At 40.6% G+C, this 15,132-nt stretch overlaps 1 protein-coding gene across 1 annotated transcript; it reads right to left on the bottom strand.

Annotated features, from left to right (window-relative positions):
• Nucleotides 1–412: 412 nt before the first annotated feature.
• On the bottom strand, nucleotides 413–15,126 carry LOC100550423 (acylglycerol kinase, mitochondrial-like; the record flags this gene model as incomplete). Its single annotated transcript, XM_019615509.1, has 8 exons — nucleotides 413–1,032; nucleotides 2,777–2,861; nucleotides 6,579–6,649; nucleotides 8,866–8,963; nucleotides 10,029–10,176; nucleotides 12,039–12,096; nucleotides 14,120–14,199; nucleotides 14,986–15,126. Coding segments are annotated over 8 exons (819 nt in total), but the record flags the coding sequence as incomplete, so codon positions are not given.
• Nucleotides 15,127–15,132: the final 6 nt, after the last annotated feature.

The raw sequence follows: 15,132 nt of genomic DNA, 5'->3' as shown, positions 1-15,132 counted from the left end.
AAAAAAAAAGAAGCTCAAAGTCAACAAAGCCAATTATGGAACTGGGGCTCAAAGGGATGTAGGTTGCATAAGGAGTGATGAGATGAGCACTGTTCACGTTAGTGAGAAAAGCAACCAGGTACAATTAATATTAAAAGTTATTTGGAAGCCCATATTTGTCTTATGCTGCTACAGGAACAAAAGGAATACTTACAAGAAAGGCTTGTTTGGCTTGAAGTCTTTCCACATGGACTTCATACAGCTCCAAGTCAATGGTGATTCTCCAGCGTGCTTCTGTGTAACATACCTAAACTTGATCAAAACAATATATTTCTACAATGTTATTAACTAGAGCTCTGTGCTGTTGAATCCGGCAAGGTGAAGAGGAAACAAAGATCTTACCTAGATACAAACATACTGAGAGTTTTCAAACTTCCTTTGAAATCATGTCACTGATATCGAATTTATTTTGGGTCAGAGTAGATAACCATTCAGCTGTTTCATATAACAATTCCAACATTTCACATACTTAGAATTAGACTCCCCCAGAACAAATTTTTCCAAGATCCCAGCTTTCCTGAGATCTATACACAGATAATGTAAACTCTTACAACACAAGGACAAGTACTCTTTCTTTTTGCTTCAATATACAATTGCATGAAAGCAGTAGCATTTGGCATTCAACACTCACCTGTAGTGAAAAAATGCCATGAAGATAACATGCAATTCTTAGAATTCTAACTTGCACTTCCAAACCCCTTGAGACTAGCCAAATAGCCACCTTCAATGGAAGTACCTTGTGCATAAAGTAGCTGAATGGCTTGTTAATCTGGCGGGGTTAATCCAGTTAGTGAGGACACGCCTTGAAGAGAACATGGCAGGAGTGGTGAAGAGTGGCCTTTTTGATATTAATCCTCATTGTACGGCTGCACGGAGCATCTGCTCTCTCATTCTGGGATCACAGAAGAAACGGAGTTTCCGGGGTAACAGCTTCACCTCCACAGGCATAGCTTCATATTCCTCGTTATCGATGCCAAAGGATCCCTCAGTGCCCTGCGCACAGATAACAGTACTGGTCAGAGCTAAACAGCAAATGTTATTTCAGCAATGCTGTAATACCAAGACTTGATTTTACTGATTGATTACAATTCAATACTTAGCTGGGTGCTAACCAAGGTGACAGCCTCCCCATGCCTTCCAGCCCCTTTGGTCTCAACTACACAGAGAAAATTACTCTTCACTGCACGGAACGTATAGGAGTCTGTGGTGTAATGTTACCTCAGTGAGTTGTTAATTGGTGATAATTAAATGCTAGGAAGATTTAATGACCCACACTGTTTATACTGAAGACTCTTTGCTGTTGGAACTATATTATATGTGCTTGGCTCTTCTTGGTCTGCCAGTGGTGACACAAGCTAATCTGCAGAAGTGCCTGTTAAATTACTCCTATTAAATCCATGTTACAAACACCTTTTGGTATTGCTTTACTATATTGATCTGAAATGTGAGATGCAAAGTATTTCACAGGTCAGGATTTACTCAGCAGAATTTTCCCGAGCTTTTACTTTAATGCTGATAAAGTCACCAATGATTAAAACTGTTCATCAAAATGGCAGGTTGACTTTATCTGCACAAGTCTGCTGTCTGCTCTGCATGCACTTCATTGACTCTAGGTAAGGCTGCCACTCTGACACTTAAACTAGCTCCAGATGGGCTGGTACGTCAAAGGAGCTCAGGAGAAATTAGCATAGGTCCTGTAAATCACAGAGCTCTAGCAGTCCACCTGGATCAACATATCCTACTTCTCTCAGAACTGGTGAGACTCGCCTGAGCTGTCTCCAGTTTCCTCATCAGCTCTAGATCAAGGATTCAAAAAACACTGCTCTGTGGCGTGCACAAATACTCTGAAGGTCTCAGCTTGTAGTATGAAGAGCTGATTTTATACCACAAGCCCTACCAATGGCTCATCTGTATTTAGCCCAGACTCCAGAGTATTCTTTCAGAAATACAAGATTGCCACAATACTAACTTGATGTAAATATTAGGGTGCTGACTAATGATTACATAATTCGTGATTTTCACTTGGCAGATAAAGATTTTTTTTCACTTTTTGGTGTGTTCTATTCTCCCTTAATATGAAATTTGTTTTCCAAAGGCCCTTGAAGGCCCTTGTAGATAGAAATGATCCATGAGATTGATCGAATGCCCTTGCAAAACCAAGAAACATCCCATTCCAAGGCTGCAACAGCACTCCCTTCTAAGAGGTAACACCAGACTAACCTAAACTACTCAGGCAGGCACAATTTCAGCTTCTTTTTCAGCCTGATCTATTCAAAGTTTAGTGACACTTCCCTGTGTTGACCAGAGTCCCATTGCCTTTCCTCTTCCTACTTTGTCTACATAAAGATGTTGACATTTATCTTCTCTATGGCATAATCCCTTCTAGCATAAAACATAGATGAGGAATTCTATCTTCAATACAATGGTGACAGTGTGTCTATTCAATGCATCTGAGTAAGAGATCCTTTACAACCTCCAGTGCTGTATACATGACAGGTCTGGGGAGCTGTCTATTTCCTGGCTGAACAAAGCTCCCCCTCTAGTTCACAAACCACTTAGGTTGTAATTTCTGTATGTGTCTCGTAGCTGGGGACTGAGATGCTGAACTGAGGATCGAAGTGTCTCATCAACAGTATACTCAACCTCCCAGATCTGAAGTAAGGATTTCTTGATGTGCAGTATCATGTGGAACTAGGAAACGAATTTACGAAGTTTTCCCATTCCCTTAACTTCTCACCTCTGGAAGTTGCAAGATGCATCTGCTGGCTTGGATGCACTGACTGCCTTCAGGACACATATGTGGATCACGCATCTTCTGACTTCTGTTTCAATCAAAAGAGAGGTAAGCTGTGGAGAAGGTTCTTTAGAAACAGCTACCTTTAGAGCTAACACATTGTTATGGGTTTGTACATCACTATGCAGTTGACAAACCTGAAGGTTATATATATGTATACAAATACCTGTGAACTTAACTGTGAGAAAATAAAATACAGATTGCCTCTTCTGCTACAGTCAGTACGCATCAGTATGCACTGACAGCCTCCAACCAAATTCTGTGCTGAGGTTCACTGAATAAATTTGAATATACTCTTATAGCACAATCTTGTGCTCCTCACTTATATGCTGAACGATGCAATGCCCACAGTGGATGACTGCCATCTCCTCAAATTCCACGCACTTACCAGAAACCTAATGAACTCTTAACAACAACAACAGATAGAATGCACCACACCCCACCCCTCTTTTTGGTCCCTGTGCAGACAGCAACACATAGATAGCTAAGGGGACAGCAGAGCTGCACTGTCTCAAGCACAGCACAATTATCACAGATAGATATTCTCAGATAAAAAACATCAGCTGTCCCCAGCAACTCTGTCCATTCTGAGGACTGTTACGAAGGCAGAAATTTAAATAACTTCATCTTGTCCAGGAAAAGAAGCCCTAAAAGCACGTCAGAAACACCCTATACACCAAATATTCTATACCTTAGAAATGCAAGTTTCTCTTAAAATCACAGAAAATCACAGAGAAAGAGCATAAAAGGCTGAAAGAGGAGAGAATAACGGAAGGACAAAGGAAGAAAACCTCAGACATCAAAGGGAAGGGCAGGGAAAGACAGGAGCAATATTAACTATGAAAAGTTTGTTTTAATCCAATATGTATATGCTAAAAGATTAATGAATGAATGTGAGGGAATTAAACATCCCGCTGGCAATATAAATGCTAAATCATTGATGGCATGCAATTATACAGTTTATACAGTGCTGTACAAATAAGCAGCAAGATTCCCTACCTAAGGTTTAACCTGCTCAAAGTTTAACATATAAGGTCCTACTTACTGTACTCAGGTGAGCAAGATTATTTGATCCACAGAGGTAAATGAGGATCTACATAAATGCAATTATGGGATCAAAGTTAGTACAACAGAGACAAGACATGTAACTAAAGAATGGTCAAAGGAGACTTGCCGCATCTGCCTTTCTAATGATCTTGTATGAAAGGATCACAGAAGGCTTGGGCTGGAAAGGACCTCAAGTATCATCAAGCTCCAAATCCCCTGCTGTATGCAGGGTTGCCAACCTCCATATCTAATACTAGATCAGGCTGACCAGGGCCCTATCCAACCTGGCCTTGAACACCTCCAGGGACAGGGCATTCACAACCTCCTTGGGCAGGCTGTGCCAGCATCTTACCACTCTCTTGGTAAAGATCAGAAAGGATCATTTGATTCAGCTCCTTATGGGAGACAAGACAGCTAAGGAAAACAGGAGTAAGAAAAGAAAGTCCAATAGCAGTATTTTCAATTCATTTAAATCTCACTCCATACACTGAACTACAAAAATACAGGCAAGGAAAACCTACTGTAGATAACAGATAGGTTTAATCTAGTTCTTGTTTCCAGAAGCAGCCAATGTAAAATTCTGTAACAAAAACAAGAGTCTTTACACTGCAGCTGGTCACTGCACTCATCCCCTGGAGTGATCCCTCTCCATGCTTTCACACAAAGAACAGAAGCTGGCTATCAAGGTGGGGAATACTCATGCTACTCTTTCCAGCTTTCTCTTTCCTTCCCTCCAGCACTTTCTGGTATGCACTATTGTGTATTTGCCTTCTCCTTCTCCATCCCATCTTAACTATCAGCTCTACTCTTGCAGCGATGCTCTTGTTCACACAAATCTGATCCACGGCTGGAAAGCACGTATATACACCTAGGATGACCGCTCCTTTCTCTGAGATGCAATAACAGCTGCTCCGCAGCGCTCTGATGCAAAAAAAACTGGATACCCATACTCATATGGCAGTTTCTCTAAAACCTTTTCAACTCCTCCAAATTCTGGTGGAGGTGCTTTAACAACAAAACAAACAAGCAAATGGCTTCTTTGTACATTTCCAAAGGCAAACTCTATCCGTACTGGGCAATAGGGAATATTTTTGAATATTGATTCAAACCAAACTACCAAGGGGCATTCTCCAGAGGAGATCTGCTCTGAGCACCTCGATTTTGCCTTGAAAAAGCAGTGCTTTATTTCTATTCAGACTCTTCTCTGTAGGAGTAACTGGGTTCTTGTATTGCTCACCACCACATACACCTCCCCCCACTTCTCTTTTGTTGTTACTTACAGACTTTAGGGCAGTGCTTAATCAAAAGAGCTCTCTCTGAGCTTTGCTTGAACAGCAGCTCCAAGTAGTTGGCAGTGTCTCTGAGGAGCTAGCTAGCAGGGCACATCACCACTCATCAGAAGTTTTTTCTGCACAGCAGTGTACATCCAGTCAGAAAAAACGTGACACACTGCTGTGTGAACCATGTCCAACTCACATGGGAGATACTGTGCACTGGGTGTACAGTCAACACCCTCCTTTATATCACCCAAAACCATCCACATTTTTTCTGGGAGCAACATGTCCAAGAAGCCATTACACTGTCTCCTTCATTTCCCCCTTAAGAGGCCACACTTCCCTTGCTGCTCCTCCTCCTCTTCTTTTGTAGTCTTCAAAGCAAACATCTCAGTCTAAAGCACACACGGTCCACGTAGCTCATACAACCTAAAAGCAGTTGCAGGTGGCATCCTGATTCCCACTGAGGCTCATGGGATGCTCAAATAAGGGGCCCACTTCTGCTATTAACATCACACACAAGACACACATGCAGGAATTCTTAGAGTGATGACAACCAAGTGAAAAATGTATTAAAAAAATGTATTCCACCTGATTTCACTAGAGGGGGCCCTATGCCTAGAAAAAAATAGGTCATACAGAAGAGGAGCCTTGGATTCAGTAAGAAAACCAATTGGTAATAAAAACCACACTGAAGATGCAGTGTATTTGCTGGTGGGACAGCATGGAGGAGCTGGAAAAAGCAGTTCTGATTGATATTTGGTGAGAGCAGAGGAACAATCATGTTACATGACAACACCCCAAACCCATGAAAGAAATATATGCTCACTCCTTCTCTGTGGGATGCTTCTCCATACCTGCAGCTTCCCTGCTCTGCATACGACACATTTGCTTACAGTCCTATAAATTCACATCTTCCAAAAGCTGTTCAAGCTCAGATCTCATATGTTCGAGGAGTTACTGAGCAAAGGGAGCCCTTCACTTAAAAGCTGTGTCTTATCAGAGTTCAGAAATTTCAGGTACCACTAGTACAAGCTTATTAGCTCTGTGACTCTTAAGCCACCAAGCAGTTAGAGGTAAAAGATTCTGGAGTTAATCTTTTTGGTTGCCCATAAAACACGGGTTATGATGGTGTTTTCCAAGTAGCATCGTCCAGTACCAGTGGAGAGAAAGATGAAAGGTACAGGAAACTGAGAAGCTAGGAAGAACTCAAGGTAGACTGATCTGTCTTATTTCCAGAAAAATAAAAATCCATAAGAATTTTAAAAAATGAAGCAATCTCCATGAAGCATCACTGACCGATGACCTCTGCTGCAGAATTTTACAGCAGAAAATCAGAGAGAAACATAACGTATTCCCTAAAAAATCAGTGTTCTGAGTTGTACAGAGATTTGGGCATCCATTTGCAGTGTTCCCATACTCACCCTCTGTTCACAAACTGTCCTTTGCTGACTGTATCTGCTTCAATGCAAATATTCATGAAGTCCTCAGTGCGCTGGGCAAAAAAAAAAGAAAAAGATTCAGAAATGAAGCAGTTAAAATTTCAAAATGCCACACTCACGATACTTAAATACGTTACAAAAAATACCTAGCTCTCTGTCCCACTCAAAGAGACAAAATATGCATTTCATTCTTTTTCTCCTTTCTTGACCCAAGGGATACAGATTAAGAATTACAGAGAACAGATTTTCACTGAAAATTATTCAATAAACACCGTAAGAATTGAAATAATGACTCACATATTTGGCTCTTGTTCTGTTTTGCACACTTATTAGAGACTGTTGGGTTACATCTGTTAACAGAGATTTCTGATCTTTGGATCTTTCATGATCTCAAGCAGTGGTATAACAATGCTGCATTTGGCCACCAAACACTACAGTAACAGAACTTTAACGAATATAAATTTGAAATTAAAGTGCTCTCATTATCACTCCTTTAAATTCCTTACTTAGCTACTCTTCCACTAGCAGCACGTCCTTAAACTAAGTAGACATTAAAGCTTTTGCCGAGTAGGAACTTTGCTTAAGATGTAAATCATATTTATTTTTTTTAATTAAAGAAAACATTTCTGCTCTGGCAAAAGTCCTAGCACAGATGCAACCAAAATGTCAAAAGTAAAACCAAATACATTTAGTAACTTGTTTTATTCCTTTGCTGTATCTGCAGAAGTAAGTTCGTCAATGCTTAAGCTGCACCTGTATAGCTTTATCAGCTTCACAGGAGAGCCTAGGCATGAGTGAGAAAGAAAGACAGGACTGGCTGGGAGTATTTAGCAGATATGCCCTGATGTCTATTTGACAGTACAGTGATTCAGCTTTGATGGCTGCAGGGACAATAGCTTCTAGAGGAGGATTCAAAGGCAGATACAGGGGGTGCCTATCAGTAGAAAAAAAGATGTAAGATCAAGATACATCCAGTTCTAGAAACAGAGAAGTATAACTGCCCTAATAGGAAGTCACCTATTTCTCTAGGATGTGCAAGAGAAATGAGAGAGAATCCCACACTGCTTCTCTGTTAAATAAAAGTATCAAAGCAAAACTTGAAGACAAAAGGGGGAAAAAAAAAAAAGGAGGGGGAGGGATATAAAGGGTAGTCTGTGGCAATGAGATTTTTCAATTCCTGATAGGTCTTTTTCACTTTATGTCACTGACTCAGGGGACATCTATACAAGGAATATTTTGTCCAAGGAACATCAGGAAATCAGTAAAGAAAAAATACCTTGGTGGGGTCAGTCTTGTTTTTACCACTACTAGGACATGGGCAGCGCAAATCTTGAATCACTGATGGAGAAGAAACTAACATTTATGTAGTACAGGCTAAGGAAAACACAGGAAGCACAATTCTACATGGATATGCCTGATTCTACAAGGATAACCTATCAACATAACTCAGATTTTCAGCTTCTTAAAGAGCCTGAATTCTGCATAAGAAACACGTTGCAAAAAGTCCATCACCTCCTGTCAGTCTGGGATAGCGGCTGCCGTTTCCTGCAGCCAAGAGAAAGACATGTAGAGAAAGGGATTGCTGTGCTACAATTCTCCAGCAGGATTAAAGACTGGCATCTACCCAAAAAGCTTTCATAGCAATGACACTGCACCAAAACACAGACATAAGCCAAAGACGGGTAATTAAAGCACTCAATGAAGAGCATAAGCCTTATGGGCAGGACGTGACAGAAGGCTATCACAGGAACAGTTCCCTTGCTCCCTTGTTCTGCTCTTCCACAACCACCCACATTTCCTATCCTCTAACTCACTGTAGCCCCTGTCCTTTCTTTAGTGCCATTTCTTTTTAATTCTTTGCTCTACAGGACAGAAGGAGAGAAGAAGCCACATTTCTAGGAAAATATTCGTGTTCACAGCTGCACTCCAGCACTCACTGATAAAACTTCCATATCTGATTTCCCCTCTGCCATGGGTCGAGAAGGGAAGGAGTATCCATTCTGATGCCTTGTTTCCACCTGAGTAATGCTAAAATTTCTGCTGAATTAATGAAACCTTCCAGGTACACAGATTCTTCCTGATCGCACTGCATTTGTTTTATAGATGTCTTCAGAGCTTTAACACCAGTCCTTTCCTAGATTCAGTTATGGACCCCAACTTGCACAGGGTACCGTTTTATTTATGAAGACAAAAGAATGGGAGTTCAGCAATAAAAGAAAACTGTGTGGGCAGGGAGCATTTGGAATCCAGTGAAATACGATGGTCTTACTGTCAGATCAAGCTGTCTGTTCTGAGTTGCAATGGAAAGCTCAACGGTGGAGAGCTTCAGTTCTTGCCAGTCCTCCGGGGCTACCTCCTTGGGGATTTCTATGAAGCCAATACAGAAGATAACATTAAGGGAAATTTACTTAAAAAGATCATCATTTCACTGCTGAGAAGTACAAAACATCAATGCCAGCCACAAAAATCACTTTGACCCACTATGACCACTAGCTTTCTTTCTTTCAAACATCAAAAGTTTGGAAGTACTGAAGGAAAAAAATACCCAAACCACTGGTGTTCACACAGTGGCAGAAAAGACTATCAAGCATATTATCTGGCAGCCCTGTGAGTTGTTATGCCCAGGGATTAACCAATCTCCTAGACCAGTATTACAGGAACATTTAGTGCAGCTACCAAAAAAAAACAAAAAACCAACAGGATAGCCAATGTTCAGGATGCTGTGGTACCATGCACCTCAGGAAAAAACTCCAGGGTTTAGTTCTCCCATACGGGTCACTTAGTCCATGCCTCTATCTGAATTCCCTCTTCTAGCCTCTAAGAGGAATGGAAGCACCAGTTGAGGCTGCATCATTACATATTGCACAACATGCACACTCCTCTTCTTCTGCACTCTGCCACACAAACTGCCTAGCTAACCTCTCCAGGGTGGCCCACTGAACACAGAGAAGAGAGGTTTCCAAGTGAGGTATACTGAGAGAAACTTAAGACTTCTGCACAGCTCAAGTTTTACTGCCTCCTGTTTTACGTAATGTTTGCTGTTCTGCTTCAGAAATCTTTCCTTCCACAAAGAAAAACAAAAGATGCTCCTTTCTCCCCACAAAGAAGGAGAGAGAGATACTTCAGTGGCAAGCAACTGTGAGCCCAGTGAACACAGTGAATTCTTTACAAATGCATTTCTACTTAAAAGGCCACAAGTACTTAACTACTCTGTTCTATTTCTGAAAAACATCACTTAAATATCTTGACAAAGTCAATGTCGAAATTGCAATAATTTTTTGGAAAGTCAGGGAAAGGCAGAGAAAGGGACAGACATAAGAGAGAAGAAAAAACTAAGGAGAAAAAAAAGACAAAACAAAACAATCCACAGCTCTGAACTATTAGATAAGTAAAGGCTGCCTGTGACTTTATACCATAACGCACACACCTCACCTTTTCGTGGAGGTGACCAGTACAAGCGAAGTCGTCTGTAAAGCCTCACGTACAAAGGAGGCCTGGATTGCTTCTCCTCTGGCTCTTCCGGAGGTCTCTCAGTTGGACCCAGATACATGAGAGCAGCTTGGTGTTTCTGAGGCCACTCCTTGGATTTACACGGAAAAAAACAAAACAAAACAAAAGACAGAGGACCTTTTGTTGAGAACCTTCCTGTTTATTCTGCTGATTCCTACAGCCTATTCACTCTGTGATCACAAGCACTACTTCAGAGCTGCCACTACCTTAGTCTACTTCTTGGCCTCTAGCTTCATATAAGATTACATCTCTGCAGCTTGAGAAAGGGTACCCACAGTTCCCAAGTCTACTAATCTACTCTTTCCCTACACAGCAGTGAGGTACTTTCCATCTATAAAGAGAGCAACTGCTTTCTGCATGGCACAAAGGCAACCAATCAAGAAGCAGCTCAACTTCACAGTGTTGCCCAGCGCCAAAAGGCAAAGACTACAGTGCTGTGTGGAGCCAAGGGGCACCCAAATCTGGCAGGCTTTTGTTCCTCAGCACCTCAAAAAAATCAAGATCTGATTATATAGTCAGGTGCTTGCAGAGTACACAGCAGGTCAGGATAAGTCAGCTGAGCTTTATAGAGCACCTGAGGAAATAAAATAACACATTATTCTCAGTGAAATTTCAGATTCTACTGCCAGAAATTGATGAGCTATAGTAGAACCTTAGCTCCTGAAAGCCCATGGACACTGACACTGGAGACAAAGTTTATTTTCTCTCATTTTGTTTTAAAACTAATTTCTGAAACACTTAAAACAGAGGACTTACGGATGAAATAATACGATTTCTTTTTTAAATGTATTTCCATTTCCAAGGACAGCTGCAGCAAAATCAACAAGATACAGTGCACAGCAGCAAGGACAAGCTTGAAAAAGATTAAACTCAGCAGACTGGGACCATTTCTTATAGAAATTAACAAAATGGTTAAGAGGCACATAAAGCAATGGATAATACAACTGGGGGAGATCAGGTAGAAACTTTTTTCTCTTAATAGCTGAAAAAGCGAGCATTTCTCTTTAACCTTCAGCAGGTTAAACAGATCTTTTAAATGCAGAATGAATAACTCACCAGTGAGACTCACTATCATTGCCACTCACTGAGGCCTCAATAAAAGTGAGAAAGGGGCTGGAGAGAGGTGAAGAACAAATTTCCCCTTAGAATATCAGCACACAGAATCATCATCTCAAATCTCTTGTGGATGGGGAGCAGGGGGAAATCTTTCATGAATACATTACAGTCTAACTCCTTAGCTGCATGATCTCATCTACCATAGCAGCTTCTGGGTATCCCCACAGCCTTTTCATGAGGCTCCTTGTATGTTCAGAGAGTTGTGAAAGGCATGTGAGAGAAAGTTCCTTGCCCCTCAAGCAGATCAAATTTTCATCTTTCTAGGGTCAATTTTAAGCAAGATAAAGGTGAGAGCTCTGAATCTTCATGTTCGTTTTGCTACACATGGAAAACTGATTATAAATGTATAATTATACAATTATATATATGTTATATACAATTATATATATATAATGTATAACGCTAATTATAAATGCAACTTCTGCCAGATGAATAAATCATAATGAAATGTTATCATTTGAAATACTGTCTAGAAAAGGTGACAGAACATGTCAAATGCTATGTTCAGCACCACTACTACTCTCCTGCTCTGAAGGTGGTTACTGGCTCCCTCTGGTGACCTTGCAGCAACAGATTCTTAGAAAAGATTTTTCGTAAGGCAGAGGTATTCTGCCTCCCCTTCATCTCTTTGTAAGTTAGAAATTTTTAACAACTGCTAGGTTTTTCAATGAGTGGAGTTTCACTCCCATTTTATATTGCTACCAGAATTTCAGAAAAGAATGCAGATAACGTGTACAAAGCAGTCAGCCTTTTCATTTCCAAGCTACACAATCATCAAACACACTCCCCCACAATTCCTCAGTTATTTTTTTTTACCTTTAACATACTGAAAAAGTGAGCTGCTTTGGTTTTCAGAGGCCCTAGGTACCAGTACCTGAAAAAAGAACAGAAAGAACTCTTAATATATCCAGATGATATTGGAAGGAGAAATCTTGTATGAAGTTAGGGAACATAGATTTATTTGCCACGTGAGTGCTCTCCTAGAGTCTTTAGCTTTGTGATACCACAAGTTTCTACACACCAGCAGCTTAGCAGTGACTTTCCGTTCTTGAGTTACAGATCACCAACACGCAGCATACAATCTTCCCTACAGGGAGCCTGACATCTGAGTAGCAGAATTTTACCTAGTTAGGCAACACAATTGGGACTAACTTTAAGGTTTGCCGTTTATCAGTTGGTGAGATGCATCTCTACAATATGCAATGAAGAATTAAGTTGGAGGAAAGAAGCAAACAAAAAAAATCAGCAGCAAGAGATCAGAACAGGAAAAACATTCATTTGCTCCAAAGTATTCTCAGACCTAAATCGTTGTTTTACAAAATAAAAATCCTGTTGGTCACAAAATACAGTACAGAATCTAAAGACATGACTATATTTAAGTAGGTTTGGTACAAATTTTGATCACCGTCTTCCACAAAAGGTCAACAACATACATTAAGCACCATCAGCTCAACAACACTGAAGTTGTAAGGGTATCATTAACTACTAGGGCGTGCAGCAGTCACACCACTTCCATTAAGCCATGAAATTGTCTGTAAAACAACAAATCCTCAAAAACGCAAAACTCAGCACTATGCATCCACCAGGACAGTGCTTAGCTTAAGGATAACCAGGCACATTTTTAGAACTGTGGCTTACAGCTCAGCTCTCTTTGTAGAAGTTACCTTATTTTCAGCTTTACTGGAACACTAAAAGTTCACTTGGCCCAGTATTCCACCTTTGTCAGGGATCAAATGTGTACATCTAGAGAGAAGTATAAAAAGAGGACAAGGACACAGGGTCCTTAACCCAAGCTTGCTGAGCCTCCATTCAACTGTGGCTAAAGCGCTTCCTAAGCTGGGCATGTTTTCTGGGCATTCAAAAACATTCATGGGAAAATGAGGTTTGTAGTCGTTCACACTGCCCCAAGTACAAAAGGTGCTGCCAAGTCTCTCGCATGGTGTTCATGACTCCTATGAAAGGCAGCTGCTGCAGGAAAAGATGCAAAGGCTGACACTAGGTATAAAATAGGGCATAGGTGGGAAGCCTAATAAGAACACAGAGAGGAGAGAAGTGCACTTCCTTAATTGTAGGGCTGCAATTAGCAGGAGAGCCCGCAATATAGCCAAGTCAGCACCCACACAAGCAACCAGGCATACCCCATGCTTCTCAAGGACAAGCACCCAGGCCATTTACTGCATCTCTTCTATCCCACATCACCTCTCAAACCTACTTAATTACCTGCCAGTTGCCAGAGGTCGGCTATCTCCTCCTTCCCTGCAGATAGCTCATTCACAAAACATATCATATTTACTTAATGGTCAGCAGCACCCCGCCCTGCAATTCTTCTATGGCAGTCTGAGGAGTGAGCTGATTTGGCCCTGCTGCTCCTTCACCAGATAATGCCAGCAATTTGATACACACAGACAGTGGCATGTTAAATATCCACTTGGATAAAACCCAACAATTATTAGTTTAGCATTCAGAAAACCGTCATCAGACAGTATGGTCCATGTCATTTCTGGCAGGAGCTGAAGGGCAATTCTACTGCATCTGATGTCCCTTGTTGGAATTCAGTTACAGAATCTCCATCTTTTCACTGGCAATTGAAAAACAACGGTTCATCACTTTACTTAGACTTTACTCAAGGGAGAGTTTTTTCCACTGATGCTATCTGAGCAAAGGTCCAGAAATGGGCACCAAAAGGCAAGAGGAAAGCAATTACCTTAAGAATCGGTCAGCACTAAATACATGTTTATTTCAAAAGACAAAAACCCTGAAATGTTTTACACTCGTGTGTAATGCTTAATCTAAAGAGTTGGTGCTTCTGCCTGTCAAATGTCTACATTCAAAAAAGGCTTCTTTGCAACAGAGGGTTATTTTTCAGACAAGATGCTTCAAAAATGATGTTTTCTTACTTGCTAGCTTTAACTCCCGCATCTCTGTAAGATCCCCATCTTAAACCGCTCAGTGCAAACACAGGCTGTTCCTTTTCTCCCTGTAAAGAAAATTAAGAAGTACAAAACTGCATTCTCTTATCTTTTTTCAACTTTGTTTTTTGAAAGCAGAGAAATTTCATTTCTACATAAAACCTGAATTCTGATTAATCCCAGAAGAGAAATTTCACAGAAAAGGCATGATAAATAGCTAACAGCCATAAAGGTTAACCTGAATTTAAGTGTTACACATCCCATTTACTTCCAGCGAGAAATATAAAACATGAATTTTTTAAAGGGTTGGCTGAGTTTGACTGCACACCCAGCAATAGCCATTTCATTCTGTGGATAGTGTCAGCCAAGAGCAAAGTGTTCTTACACAGCAACACTAAGTTCTTGCTGCAGAAATGTCTGTTCTACAACATAACTGAAAAATGATACTAAAAAAACCATACTGAGCACAGTCAAACGTTTTCCCATTTCACACCTTTCTGTTTGAAAAAGAAAGTTATTAATTCTGCAATACACATGAATTTATTAAATCAGCTTAGACAGCTACTGTTATCTCTCACTACTTCTAGAGAAATATTAGTTAAGTTTTGCATTCATCTAAATACTCTTAACTCTCCCCAGAATATATTCAGCCATTCAGCCAAGTATTTTCTCCATTTTAAATTAGGCTATGTTGTAGCATACAGTGGAGAAATGACTGCCAACAGGACTGCTGATAGGATAAGCCAAAATTCATAGCAGCACGACACAGATGAAAAGTAGTCTATTTAAACAGAACGATGCAAGAAGAGGAAAGTTCTAGGAATGTTGGGTGCCAAACAAGCAGATGTTTTTACCTTGATCTGCAACACATCAAGTGGAACTGTCTCTCCCTTCAAAATGGCCAAGGTAGCGTTAGTAATATGTCTGCAAAACAAACAGGAAAGAAGGAAAACAAACAGGAAGGCAGAAGGAATATGCTTTAAAATGATACTTTTTTTTTT

Source organism: Meleagris gallopavo, chromosome 1, assembly GCF_000146605.3.
Source record: "Meleagris gallopavo isolate NT-WF06-2002-E0010 breed Aviagen turkey brand Nicholas breeding stock chromosome 1, Turkey_5.1, whole genome shotgun sequence".
Taxonomy (NCBI): domain Eukaryota; kingdom Metazoa; phylum Chordata; class Aves; order Galliformes; family Phasianidae; genus Meleagris; species Meleagris gallopavo.
This window is presented reverse-complemented; position numbering and strand designations above follow the sequence as displayed.